The 11321-nt window shown below is 61.3% G+C and overlaps 1 protein-coding gene across 1 annotated transcript; it reads right to left on the reverse strand.

The window, feature by feature from the left end:
* Window positions 1–246: 246 nt before the first annotated feature.
* On the reverse strand, window positions 247–9966 carry LOC123369548 (RING finger protein 112-like). The gene is made up of 13 exons (XM_045015252.1): window positions 9787–9966; window positions 9256–9571; window positions 8570–8785; window positions 7755–7892; window positions 7412–7516; window positions 7182–7232; window positions 5639–5695; window positions 5446–5532; window positions 4801–4930; window positions 4548–4678; window positions 3476–3529; window positions 2688–2762; window positions 247–2021 (listed from the first exon to the last, which is right to left on the reverse strand). Exons 1-13 carry the CDS (start codon window positions 9807–9809, stop codon window positions 1512–1514), a joined length of 1893 nt encoding a protein of 630 aa, XP_044871187.1. The 5' UTR covers window positions 9810–9966; the 3' UTR covers window positions 247–1511.
* Window positions 9967–11321: the final 1355 nt, after the last annotated feature.

An 11321-nucleotide genomic window follows, 5' to 3' on the forward strand; every position in this document is an offset into this window, starting at 1 on the left:
TCTGCTTTCTCTTGCTATGTACCAAGGTGCAGCCTCTGAAAACCTGCAGCCCTGATATTAAATTTCCAACGAGTTCTTCGGAAGATAGGACTCAACAAAGAGCAGGTTAAGGGGTGACTGGATCCCAGGCCATAAGTACCCACCTGGGAAACAAATATTTGATAATGGATCCGTCAGTCTAGCACAGAAAGGTCTAACATGCGCCAATGGCTGGACGTTGAAGCTAGACAAAACTCAGACTGGAAGTAAGGTGGAAATTTTTAATAGTGAGAACAACTGGAACAATTCCCCAAGGGTTGTGGCAGACTCTCCCTCACTGGCCATTTTTAAATCGAGATGGGAAGTTTCTCTAACATGTCGCTCTAGTTCAAGCAGGAATTAATTCAGGGCAGGGTCATGCCTGTGTTACCCAGGCCTTGGAATCTGTGAGGGGAAGGGGCGCTCCCAACTCACCACGGCCAGGCCAGGATGGAGCTGACCCCGTACCTCTAGAGGGGTCTATCGGATCGTAGGCACCAGCTGAGGCTGGTGTGGAACAGCTGGAGCGTCCCGCCAGCCCAAGCCCCCATTGCTTGAAAATCCCCATGCCCAAGTCCTGGCCTTTCACCAGCGCTGAAGGGGGGGAGCTGAGCCTTCCTGTGGAGATGGCCAGACGGTGTCCCCTGCTCGGCGTGCGTCCAGGGGTGTGGAACCAATTTCCCTTTAGCTTCGGATGGTTTTATAGCCCTCCCGCCGAATAAATAACGACGCCTGTTCCTTGGGCAGCGCTTTCTCTCAGTGGAGCTCAAACCGCTCACCATCTTCCAATGCATTATTACCCTCATTAGACAGATGGGAAACTGAGGCACGGAGAAACTAAGGGACTTGGCCAAGGTCACAGAGGAAGCCCATGGCAGAGCAAGAAACCCACGTCTTCCTGTGACCTCTCCCCTGGATCCACCTTCCCGCTCAGAGGCGGCTGGAGATCTGTCCCCCAGGACCAGACCACACGACTGCCGTTGAAGGAACTCAGCCAGGCGCCCGTTGTCACCCCCAGCGGGTGATCTAGGGACAGGACCGTTGGCCGGGCATTGCCAAGCATTTCACGTTGCAGCCGGAGTGGCCCTACAATGTCGGAAGAAGGCAGAGCGAGAACCGAGGGCTGGAAGTTAAAGCCAGACACACTCCCATCGGAAACGAGGCACCGGATTTTTCACAGCGCGGGTGATTCACCAGTGGGAAAGCGGTGGGGTCTCTGTCTCTTCTGGCTTCTGAGCCAGACTGGCCGCCTTTCCGGGAGATGGTTTAGTGCAACAGGAGATGTCGGGCCCAACGCAGGGGGAAGTGGGCGGCGTTCTCCAGCCTGGGTGGCACAGCAGCTCAGACGGGAGGATCTAAACGTCCCTTCTTAGAATCTGGGGGCGATGGCTCCCTGCTCTGGGGTGGCTTCTGGGGGGACGTGTCTGGGCCACGCTGCAGCCCCGTCACCCCATTCGTCAGCCACAGATTTGGGGGAAGGGGAGGGACACGGATCAGATCAGGGGTGTGTTGTCTGATAAATCCTCAGTTCTGTCCCACTCCTCCCTCCCGCCACCAGCAGCCTCAGCCCTCTGCCTATCCCTCCGGGCGATGTTCCCACCCACGCCCCCGCCCACGCCCCCACCCACGACGATCCCGGCCGCTGCACCTGTCGCTGCCCCAATGGCCACAGCCGCCTCGGCAGCGACGACAGCGGCGGCGATCCCAGCACCGATCCCGGCACCGACAGCTCCGCCCACCGGTCCCAAAACCACCACCCCTGTGCCCACGCCTGCCAAAATGGCAAATATCTTGAAGCGCTTCTTGTAGGTCTCCAGGAAGGTCTCAGCCTCCTGTGTCAACTCCTCCTCCAGCTCCATCAGCAGGGCCTCTTTCTCCGGCGCCGGCTCCTTCATGTCTGTCCGGCACCGCTGCAGCAATTTCCCACGCCGCTCCGCGAACTGCTCCGCCATCTTGCTCGGCCGCACCTTCAGGCAGTCGATCGGGTTCCGGGAGTCGCCGTCCTGCGCCCGCCGGGAGAGGAGGCGGCCAAGAGCATTAGAAAGGGAAAGCGCAGCACAGACCCCACCCACCCGACCGAGATGGGGCCCCCCTCGTGCTGAGCATGGCACACACCAGGACTGAGATGGGGGCCCCCCTTGCGCCAGGCACAGCACAGACCTGGACTGAGGTCGGGGTCCCCCCTCGCGCTGGGCACGGCACAGACCCAGCCTGAGATGGTGGTCCCCCCTCACACTGGGCCTGGCACACAAACTCAGTGAGAGACCATCCCTGACCCAAAAAGCTCACAGGCTAAAACCCCCGAAGGCTGGGTCATTCTCCTCCTTTGCTAGATGGGGAAACTGAGGTCCAGAGAGACTCCGTGACTCACCCAGGGGAGTCTGCGGCATTGCAGTGGACAAAATCCAGGAGTTCCTAGTCCTGGTCCAGTCCATTAACCACCTGGGCCATGATGCCTCCACTACTGCAGCTGGCCACAGGGCAAACTTATCCCCCCACATGCACATACAAAACCCCAGTGCAGGAGTCTCTCATCTCCAGCTCCCAGCGTGGCTACAGAGATACGAGGTCCCATCTCCTACCCCCAAACCCTCAGCCAGTGGCGTTCGCTGGGATGGTTCCTTAGGGCTCCCCTGGCTGGGGCACAGACCCCCCCGGCCCAGACTCACCTTCTCCTTCAGAAAGAGAGCGTGATCTGCACTGGCCCTGTCCAGGACTCCGTGGTTGTGAAAGGTGATGGCCATCTGCACGGGGAGGACACGGCTGGGGTGAGCCACAGTTCATGGGGCCCCATCTCCACCTAGTGGCTGCAGCATCCACCGCAGCAACCTCACGTAACAGAGTGATGCCACTAGCCAGTGTGAAACTACAACTCCCATGAGCCACTTCAGCAGCTCAGCCTGAAGCCAGGCACCCAAACTACAAGCCCCATGATGCCCCACAGCCACGGACTCCCATGATGCACCATCTCCGGCCTCTGTGGTGCATCATGGGAGCTGCAGTCCCATCAGAGAGCTGATTTAAGGGGAGAAAAGGGAGCATGCCGAGCCAAGCTATTATTCCCATGAGATACCACAGAGGCATTTCCAGATCGAAGTATTTCGGCTTTTGATATTTCGCCGGTAATCAAAATTTGGCTGCGTGGGGAAAAAAAACAAACACACTCCTGAGATGCACCCATTTCTGGCTCGGAGCATCTGGAAACGGCCACACGCAACACTGCATAGGGATGGCTCACCCAGTGCTGATGCAGCCACTTCTGGGGTGGGGCAGCTGGGGAATAGCCTCACAGCAACCCCACACGGGGATGGTTTGCCCAACATGAGATGCAGCCACCTTTCGGGCGAGGCAGCAGCAGTAAGACAAAAGTAGGAAGCAGTTTTGCATCGGAAGTGAATTTAGGAGGTGGGAGACACCCCTGGATCAGGTCAGAGGCAGAGACAGGCAGAGAAGGTACCTGAGCGGGAGAGGAGAAGCCACAGTGATATTTCTTCATCAGATCAGAGAATTTCTGCAAGGAAAGCACAAGAAATCACAATACAGACTCCACGGGGCTTAGGAAAATGTGAACATGGGGACGGCTCGCCCGGCGCTGAGATGCAGCCACCTCTGGGGCAGGGCAGCTGGGGAACGGCCATAAGGCAACGGTGGGAATCAGTTTGGCGGGGAAATGAAGAACTTCCCTGGATGATGTAGGAAGGCTCAGCAGAATCATCCAAGCTGGGATTCTGCTAGGATAGAAATACGACCCCAGTTCGTAAGTCACAAAAATTCAGCAAAAAGGGCTAAACCCCGACCCTGCTCCCTGCAGCACAGCGCCCCCTAGTGCCACCACAGAGTATTGGGGGCAGCCCTGACTGCCAGGGGAGAGTGTCCCTACAGACCCCCCAACCCCGCTCCCCGCAGCACAGCGACCCCAAGTGCCACCATGGGGTATTGGGGGCAGCCCTGACTGCCAGGGGAGAGCGTCCCTACAGACCCCGGTCCCCGCAGCACAGCGCCCCCTAGTGCCACCATGGGGTATTGGGGGCAGCCCTGACTGCCAGGGGAGAGCATCCCTACAGACCCCGGTCCCCGCAGCACAGCGCCCCCTAGTGCCACCATGGGGTATTGGGGGCAGCCCTGACTGCCAGGGGAGAGCATCCCTACAGACCCCGGTCCCCGCAGCACAGCGCCCCCTAGTGCCACCATGGGGTATTGGGGGCAGCCCTGACTGCCAGGGGAGAGCGTCCCTACAGACCCCCCACCCCGCTCCCCGCAGCACAGCGCCCCCTAGTGCCACCATGGGGTATTGGGGGCAGCCCTGACTGCCAGGGGAGAGCATCCCTACAGACCCCCCCCGCTCCCCGCAGCACAGCGCCCCCTAGTGCCACCATGGGGTATTGGGGGCAGCCCTGACTGCCAGGGGAGAGCATCCCTACAGACCCCCCCCGCTCCCCGCAGCACAGCGCCCCCTAGTGCCACCACGGGGTATTGGGGGCAGCCCTGACTGCCAGGGGACAGCGCCCCCTACTGAGACCAATCCCCACCTTTATCTTGGCAGCCAGCTGTGTCCCAGTGAGCAGCTCCCCGTGCCGGTCCCTCCAGACGTGTTGACTGACCGAGCCCACCAGGGCAGTGACATAGTCCCTCAGGCTGTCCCGGAAATCCTCATCCATGTCTGCGAAGGGGAGGGAGATGGCAATGAACCCGGGGCCGGAGCGTCCCCCCACGGCCCGTTGCCCGGCAGAGACGGAGACGCCCCATTGCCCAGGCTCAGAGCTGCTGTCCCGGGTCCGTTACCTCTCAGGCTTCCCCGGTTTCCAGTCATGATCCGCTTGCCAGGGAAGGGCATCAGGTAACAGCGGCTGCTGCTTCTGCTCAGCACTTCCAGGGCCTTGGGGTGTTTGCAGGGGGACGTCGCCACCAGCATCTGCCAGATCCAGGGGGAATTGGCAAAGTGAGACATCAACAGAGGGAAATACCCCGGGACCCTTCCCTGCTCCCCGGAGCCAGCAGGCCCTCGCCCTGGGGCCGGATCGGAGCCAGCGCCCCCCAGAGCAGGGGTCGGCAACCTGCGGCACACGTGCCAAAGGCGGCACACGGGCTGATTTTTAGTGGCACGCTGCTGCCAGCCGGGGTCCTGGCCAGCGGCCCCCCTCAGCCTGCTGCTGACCTGGATGGACACAACCCGGGCCGGCAGCGGCTGAACTGGGCCGGCAGCCGGGACCCCGGCTGGCAGAGGCCAGTGGACGGATCCCCATACCCGCCGCTCATCCCGCTGCCGGTCTGCGGTTCTGTCTACCACCCACGTGCCGGTCCGGCATGCAAAACCTTTTACTGGCATGTGAAACCTTAAATTAATGGAGACTTGGCACAGCACTTCCCAAAGGTTGCCGACCCCTGCTCCAGAGGGCAAAGGCCCCACGCCCCATTCCCCACAGTCACCTGTCGGACGTCTCTCAGATGCTTCTTCCCACCGTCGCCTCCAAGGAGCGTGGAGCTGCTCCAGTCCCGCACCAGCAGGTCTAGGTGCTGCAGGGGAGACGGGACGATGTCAGGAGGGGAAGGGTGAATCCCTCGGGTGTGGGGCAGGGGGTGGCTGGGGCAGGACGGGGGATGGGGGGGGATGTTGTCTCACCTGAATGGGCTCCAGGCCGTATTCCTTTCCCACCTCTTCAGCCACGTGCAGAAACATCTGCAGAGCAGAGAGGGCAGGGGGGTGAGTCTGGGATCTCTGGGGCAGAGAGGCAGCGTGTGCCCTGGGGGTGGATGCGGGGGTGGAAATCCTACCAACAATCACCCCCCCACCCCTCCACCCCCCCCGCCCCCCCCCCCCCCCACACACACAAGCTGCAGCTCCAGCTTGGTCTGGGTCTGGCACCAGGGTCCCACGGCTTTCCCTGTGGTGCAGAGACACCTAGGGGCCAACGAGCAGAACTGCAAGTCGAGGTTCCCCTCTCCCCTGCCCCATGCCAGGGGCTCTGTTTGCCCCCATGCCCACCAATGGTAGGAACGGAATAGACCAAGATGCCAAATACTGAGACGTTCCCAGACTCCGGGCAACACCCCTGTTCTCAGTAAGCCTGGGGCTTGGGCAGGGGTGAGCTCCAGACCCTGGAGCAGCACAGAAGCTGGGCCCTGCTGGATACAGCCCCAGGACTCCTGGGTTCTATCCCCAACTCTGGGAGAGGAGTGGGGTCTAGTGGTTAGAGCGGGGGGGGGCTGGGAGCCAGGACTCCTGGGTTCTATCTCTGGCTGTTCCACAAACTCCCCATTGACCTTAGGCAAGTCACTGATTCTCTCTGGGCCTCAGTTTCCCCAGCTGTAGAATGGGCAGATGACACCACTGGGGCTGTGTCATGAACATACAGCTAAGGGTAGCATAAAATCCCGCCTTTACCTGTAAAGGGTTAAGAAGCTCAAATAACCTGGTTGGCACCTGACCAAAAGGACCAATGAGGGGAGAAGAGACTTTTAAATCTGTGGGGGAAGGTTTTTGTTTTGTCTCTCTCTCTGTGTTCTCTCCGGGTCAGCGAGGGAAAATACATCTCCCAAAGCCAGACCTGAACTAAGCATCTAAGATTACAAATTGTAAGTAATAGCAAGGAAATGTGTTAGATTGTCTCTTGTTTTAGCTTGTGAATTGTCCCTATGCTAAGAGGGAGGTTTGTTCCTGTTTTTTTGTAACTTTAAAGTTTTGCCTAGAGGGGAAATCCTCTGTGTTTGAATCTTATTACCCTGTAAAATTACCTTCCATCCTGATTCTACAGAGGTGCTTCTTTTCCTTTTTTTCTTTATAATAAAGTTCTGTTTTTTCAAGTGTCCTAGAAACCCAAGGGTCTGGTCTGTGCTCACCTTGTTAACCTATTTGGTTGGTATATGATTCTCCAGCCTCTCCATGAAAGGGGGTGAAGGGGCTTGGGGGGATATTTTAGGGAACAGGAACTCCAAGTGGTCCTTTTCCTGAATCTTTGTCTAACTCACTGGGTGGTGGCAGCAATGCCCATCCAAAGACAAGGAAGGATTTGTGCCTTGGGGAAGTTTTTAACCTAAGCTGGTAGAACTAAGCTTGGGGGGTGGGGGCTTTCATGTGGGTCCCCACATCTGTACCCTAGAGTGGGGAGGGAACCCTGAGCGGCTGTATGAGAATAGCACCACGTCCTGCCCTCTCCCCGCTTCACCTCCAGATATTCCAGATCAGGGTCCTTTATCTGGCTGGAAACATTCAGGATCTGCAAGTAATCGGAGAGGACAGGGTGAGATGCAGAAACCAGCACGACCCACTCCCAGCAGCACAGCGCCCCCTAGTGCCAACCTGGGGCATCGGGGCCGGCCCTGGGGCTACCAGGGGAGAGCGCCCCCTGCTGAGCCCTGCCCCGTTCCCCGCAGCACAGCGCCCCCTAGTGCCTACCTGGTAGGAGCCAAGCAGCATGGAGAGGGCGGAGAGTTTGACGCTGGTCTCCGTGTCTCTGGCGATGTCCATGGAGCCCTCGGTGTCGACCAGCAGCACGGCCACCTGGGGGGGGGGGGGACCACGGGCCAGGGTCACACACCAGCTCCCCGATCTGCCCCCTGCATGCCCCAGCACCGAGTGAGACCCAGCCCCAGGGGGGCACTGTGCTCCCTGCCTCCCCTCCCAGCCCCCGGTCACAGAGTCCCCCCAGCCTCTGTCTGCTCTGCTCCCCCAAGGAGAGACCTGCTGGGGTCACTCATCCCCCCACCCCATCTCCCCCCTTCCTCCTCTTCCCACTCACCTTCCCCCGCTCGGTGGGGACCCAGAAGGGCTGACCCCAGGCCCACACCCCCTTGGTGACGCTGCGGGTGCCGACTCGCCACTCGAACCCCTCCAGGGACTCCTCCTCCCGGCCCATCCAGGATCCGTCCTTCCCATCCTGGGGGGGAGGGAGACACGGGGGGAGGGGCAATTAGTGCAGGGGGGCAGGGGGACTGTGGGTATTTTATTGGCAGGCAGGTAGCGTGGGGACCGGCGCACTGGGAAGATGATGGACAGGCAGCCTCAGGCTCAGACAGACACACGGAGGAGGCTCCAGACGGACACACGGCTCCCCACTCCCCTGGCACAGCTGACCGGACGTGGCCGGGGGACACAGGTCACAGATCTGTGCTGGTCTGAGCCCCTCCAGCAGGGAGCAGGAGTTCAGATCACTGCTCAGACAGCATGAGATGGGGAGGGGTGAGGTACCAGCCACCCTAGGGCTCCCATCCCCATGCATTGCCCTGTGGGAGGGGAATGGGGTCTAGTGGTTAGAGCAGGGGGGGCTGGGAGCCAGGACTCCTGGGTTCTCTCCCTGGCTCTTGGAGGGGAGTGGGGTCTAGTGGGTTAGAGCGGGAGGGGCTGGGAGCCAGGACTCCTGGGTTCGATCCCTGGCTCTGGAAGGGGAGTGGGGGCTGGTGGTTAGAACAGGGGGGATCCGGGAGCCAGGACTCCTGGGTTCTATCCCCAGCTCTGGGAGGGGAGTGGGGTCTAGTGGTTAGAGCGGGAGGGGCTGGGAGCCGGGACTCCTGGGTTCTCTCCCCGGCTCTGGGAGGGGCTCCCGTCCCCACTCACCGGGCTCCGGAGCCGGCGCAGGAGGTAGTTCAGCAGGAAGGATTTGCCCCGGCGCTGCTCCCCGATGATGGACACCAGGCAGACGGGGGCATCCCCCACCCCACCCTGCTCCAGGCAGCGGCTCAGGGCCTCCTCGTCCAGGGTCAGGCCCCCTTCCTCGTCCAGATGCACCAGCTGCACCGGGCGCCCCGGCTCCGGCTGAGCCCCTGACCCCTGCTGCAGGGACAGAGCCGGGTCAGAGCCGGGACCCCACCCCTGAGACGGTGAGTCCCCTGTGCCCCGGATCAGAGCCCCGAGCCCCATTCCCAGCCCCTGAACCAGCCAGTCCCACCCTGGGCCAGATCCAAGCCAGTGCCCCCTAGAGGGGAAAGGCCCCATGTCCCATCCGTTCCAGCCAGCTAACCCCCCACCCCCCCCCACTGAGGTCGCTGGGTGGCGTCACAGGCTGTTTGCTCGGGGGTTAATTTTTTTTCAGCAGATCTGAGCCCTGAGGTCCGGCTCCCCCCAGGGACCTGACTGGTTGCTAAAGGGACACAGGAATCCCGTTAGCCGGCCTCCCCTCTGACCCCAGGGCCCCAGCGTGGGGCTAGGGGGTGCTGTGCTGTAGGGTGCGGCCATGTGGCTGTTCCCCAGCTGCCCCGCCCCAGAGGTGGCTGCATCTCCAGACCAGCCATGGCTGCACCCACCTCAGGGCTCGCTGTCCCTGTCGCTGTCGGCGTCTCTTCGCATGGCAGGTCTCTGATTTTCAACACCAGGTTTTTGACGCGTGTGTCTGGGATCATCCGGTTCCTGGAGCAGGGAGCCCGGCACTCGGGGCACTGGGACCCCCAGGCCGAGACCCCGCTCCAGTGAGCCGCGAGGCAGCCCCGGCAGAAGTTGTGGCCGCACTCGATGGAGACGGGGTCCTCCAAGATGTCCAGGCAGATGGAGCAGGTGACGTCCTCCTGGAGTCGCTTCACCATCCCCTGTGGAGGTGGCTTCAAGGAGGGGGGTGGGATTGGCCTGGAGACACACAGCAGGGGGCCTGTGAGCCAGGACTCCTGGGTTCCATCCCAGCTTGGGGAGGGGAGTGGAGTCTGGGAGCCAGGACTCCTGGGTTCCATCCCAGCTTGGGGAGGGGAGGGGAGTCGGGGAGGGGCTGGCAGCCAGGATTCGAGGGCTCTAGCCCCAGCTCTGGAGTAGGTTCCACCTGAATTGGGTGGGACTGGAGCACTTACCCTTTATTATTTGCATTTCCCATAATGCAGCAGGTGACAGGCCAGGCTCCGGTTCACCGATCTCCCCTCCTCCTGGGCTGCGGCTAAAGCCAAACTCTGCTGGAGAACTGAGACACCAGGACACCCAGGGAGTCGCCCCCTCGCACCCACCCTGCTCAAACGGGGGGCTGGCAGAGGGGGAAACTGTTTAGTGTCTGGAAAGCAGTAATGCCAGGGAGCCCGGACTCCTGGGTTCTCTCCCAGTTCTGGGAGGGGTGGGGGCTAGTGGATTAGAGCAGGGATCTGGGAGCCCGGACTCCTGGGTTCTCTCCCAGCTCTGGGAGGGGAGTAGGGGCTGGTGGGTTAGAGCAGGGGGTCTGGGAGCCCGGACTCCTGGGTTCTCTCCCAGCTCTGGGAGGGCTGGGGGCAAGTGGGTTACAGCAGGGGCGGGCTGGAAGCCCAGACTCCTGGGTTCTCTTCCAGCTCTGGGAGGGGTGGGGGCTAGTGGGTTACAGCAGGGGGAGCTGGGAGCCAGGACTCCTGGGTTCTCTCCCAGGCTCTGGAAGAGGTGGGGGCTGGAAGGGTGAGGGAGGGGAGCTGAGAGCTGGGACCCCTGGGCTCTGGGTGCAGTGGGGCTGTGGCATGAGGCGCTGGCCACAGAGGGTTTGATCATTTCTTGGGGTGCTAGTGGGGATGGGGGGTGTCCCCAGTACACAAGGGGAGCCCTGGGGAACTCAGAGCTCAGCATGGGGGATAGACTGGAGCACGGCTGCGCTGGTGGGGCCGGGGCCGGGCACGAGCAGGACTCTGGGGAGTGACCGGGACGTACCTCAGGTGCCTCCCAGCCGCTACTGGTGTCCCGGGTTTGAAACCCGCAATTCAAATCCCAGGTGGGTTGTCAGGGTGGGCAGAATAGAGGGGAGGGGGCAGGGTCCGACTGGGCCCCTGGAAGGGGGATAGACTGGAAGGGACAATTCTGCCCCCAGGGATGGTATTTCCCCCCCCCCCCCATCCATTACCTGCCCCACAGCTCGCTCGGTCAGTGTCCAAGTACAATTTTCTGCTGGAGAAATGAAAGTAAAACATCAGGTCGTTTCTATTTCCTCCTGCCCAGCAGTGGGGCTCTGACACCAAAGGAGATTGGCTACCAGGGCGGGGGAGGGGTGTAGCCAGAGGGGAGGATATTAATAGCCACTGGTAGATGGGGCTGGGAGGGGAGCCAGGACTCCTGGGTTCTGTCCCCAGCTCTGGGAGGGGAGTGGGGTCTAGTGGGTTAGAGCAGTGGGGGCTGGGAGCCAGGACTCCTGGGTTCTCTCCTGGCTCTGGAAGGGGAGTAGGGTCTAGTGGTTAGAGCAGGGGGGGGCTGGGAGCCAGGACTCCTGGGTTCTCTCCCCAGTTCCGGGAGGGGAGTGGGGTCTGGTGGGTTGCAGGCGGGGCCTAGCAGGGCTCAGTGTAGACATAAATCTCTTTTATGCACATTCCCTTCTCCCACGTCCAGGACAAACCCACTGCGGTGCCGGCGAGGGGCGGCTGCAGGCCCTGGCTGCGATCAGCCT

This window comes from Mauremys mutica, chromosome 4 (assembly GCF_020497125.1).
Source record: "Mauremys mutica isolate MM-2020 ecotype Southern chromosome 4, ASM2049712v1, whole genome shotgun sequence".
In the NCBI taxonomy this organism is placed as follows: Eukaryota; Metazoa; Chordata; order Testudines; family Geoemydidae; genus Mauremys; species Mauremys mutica.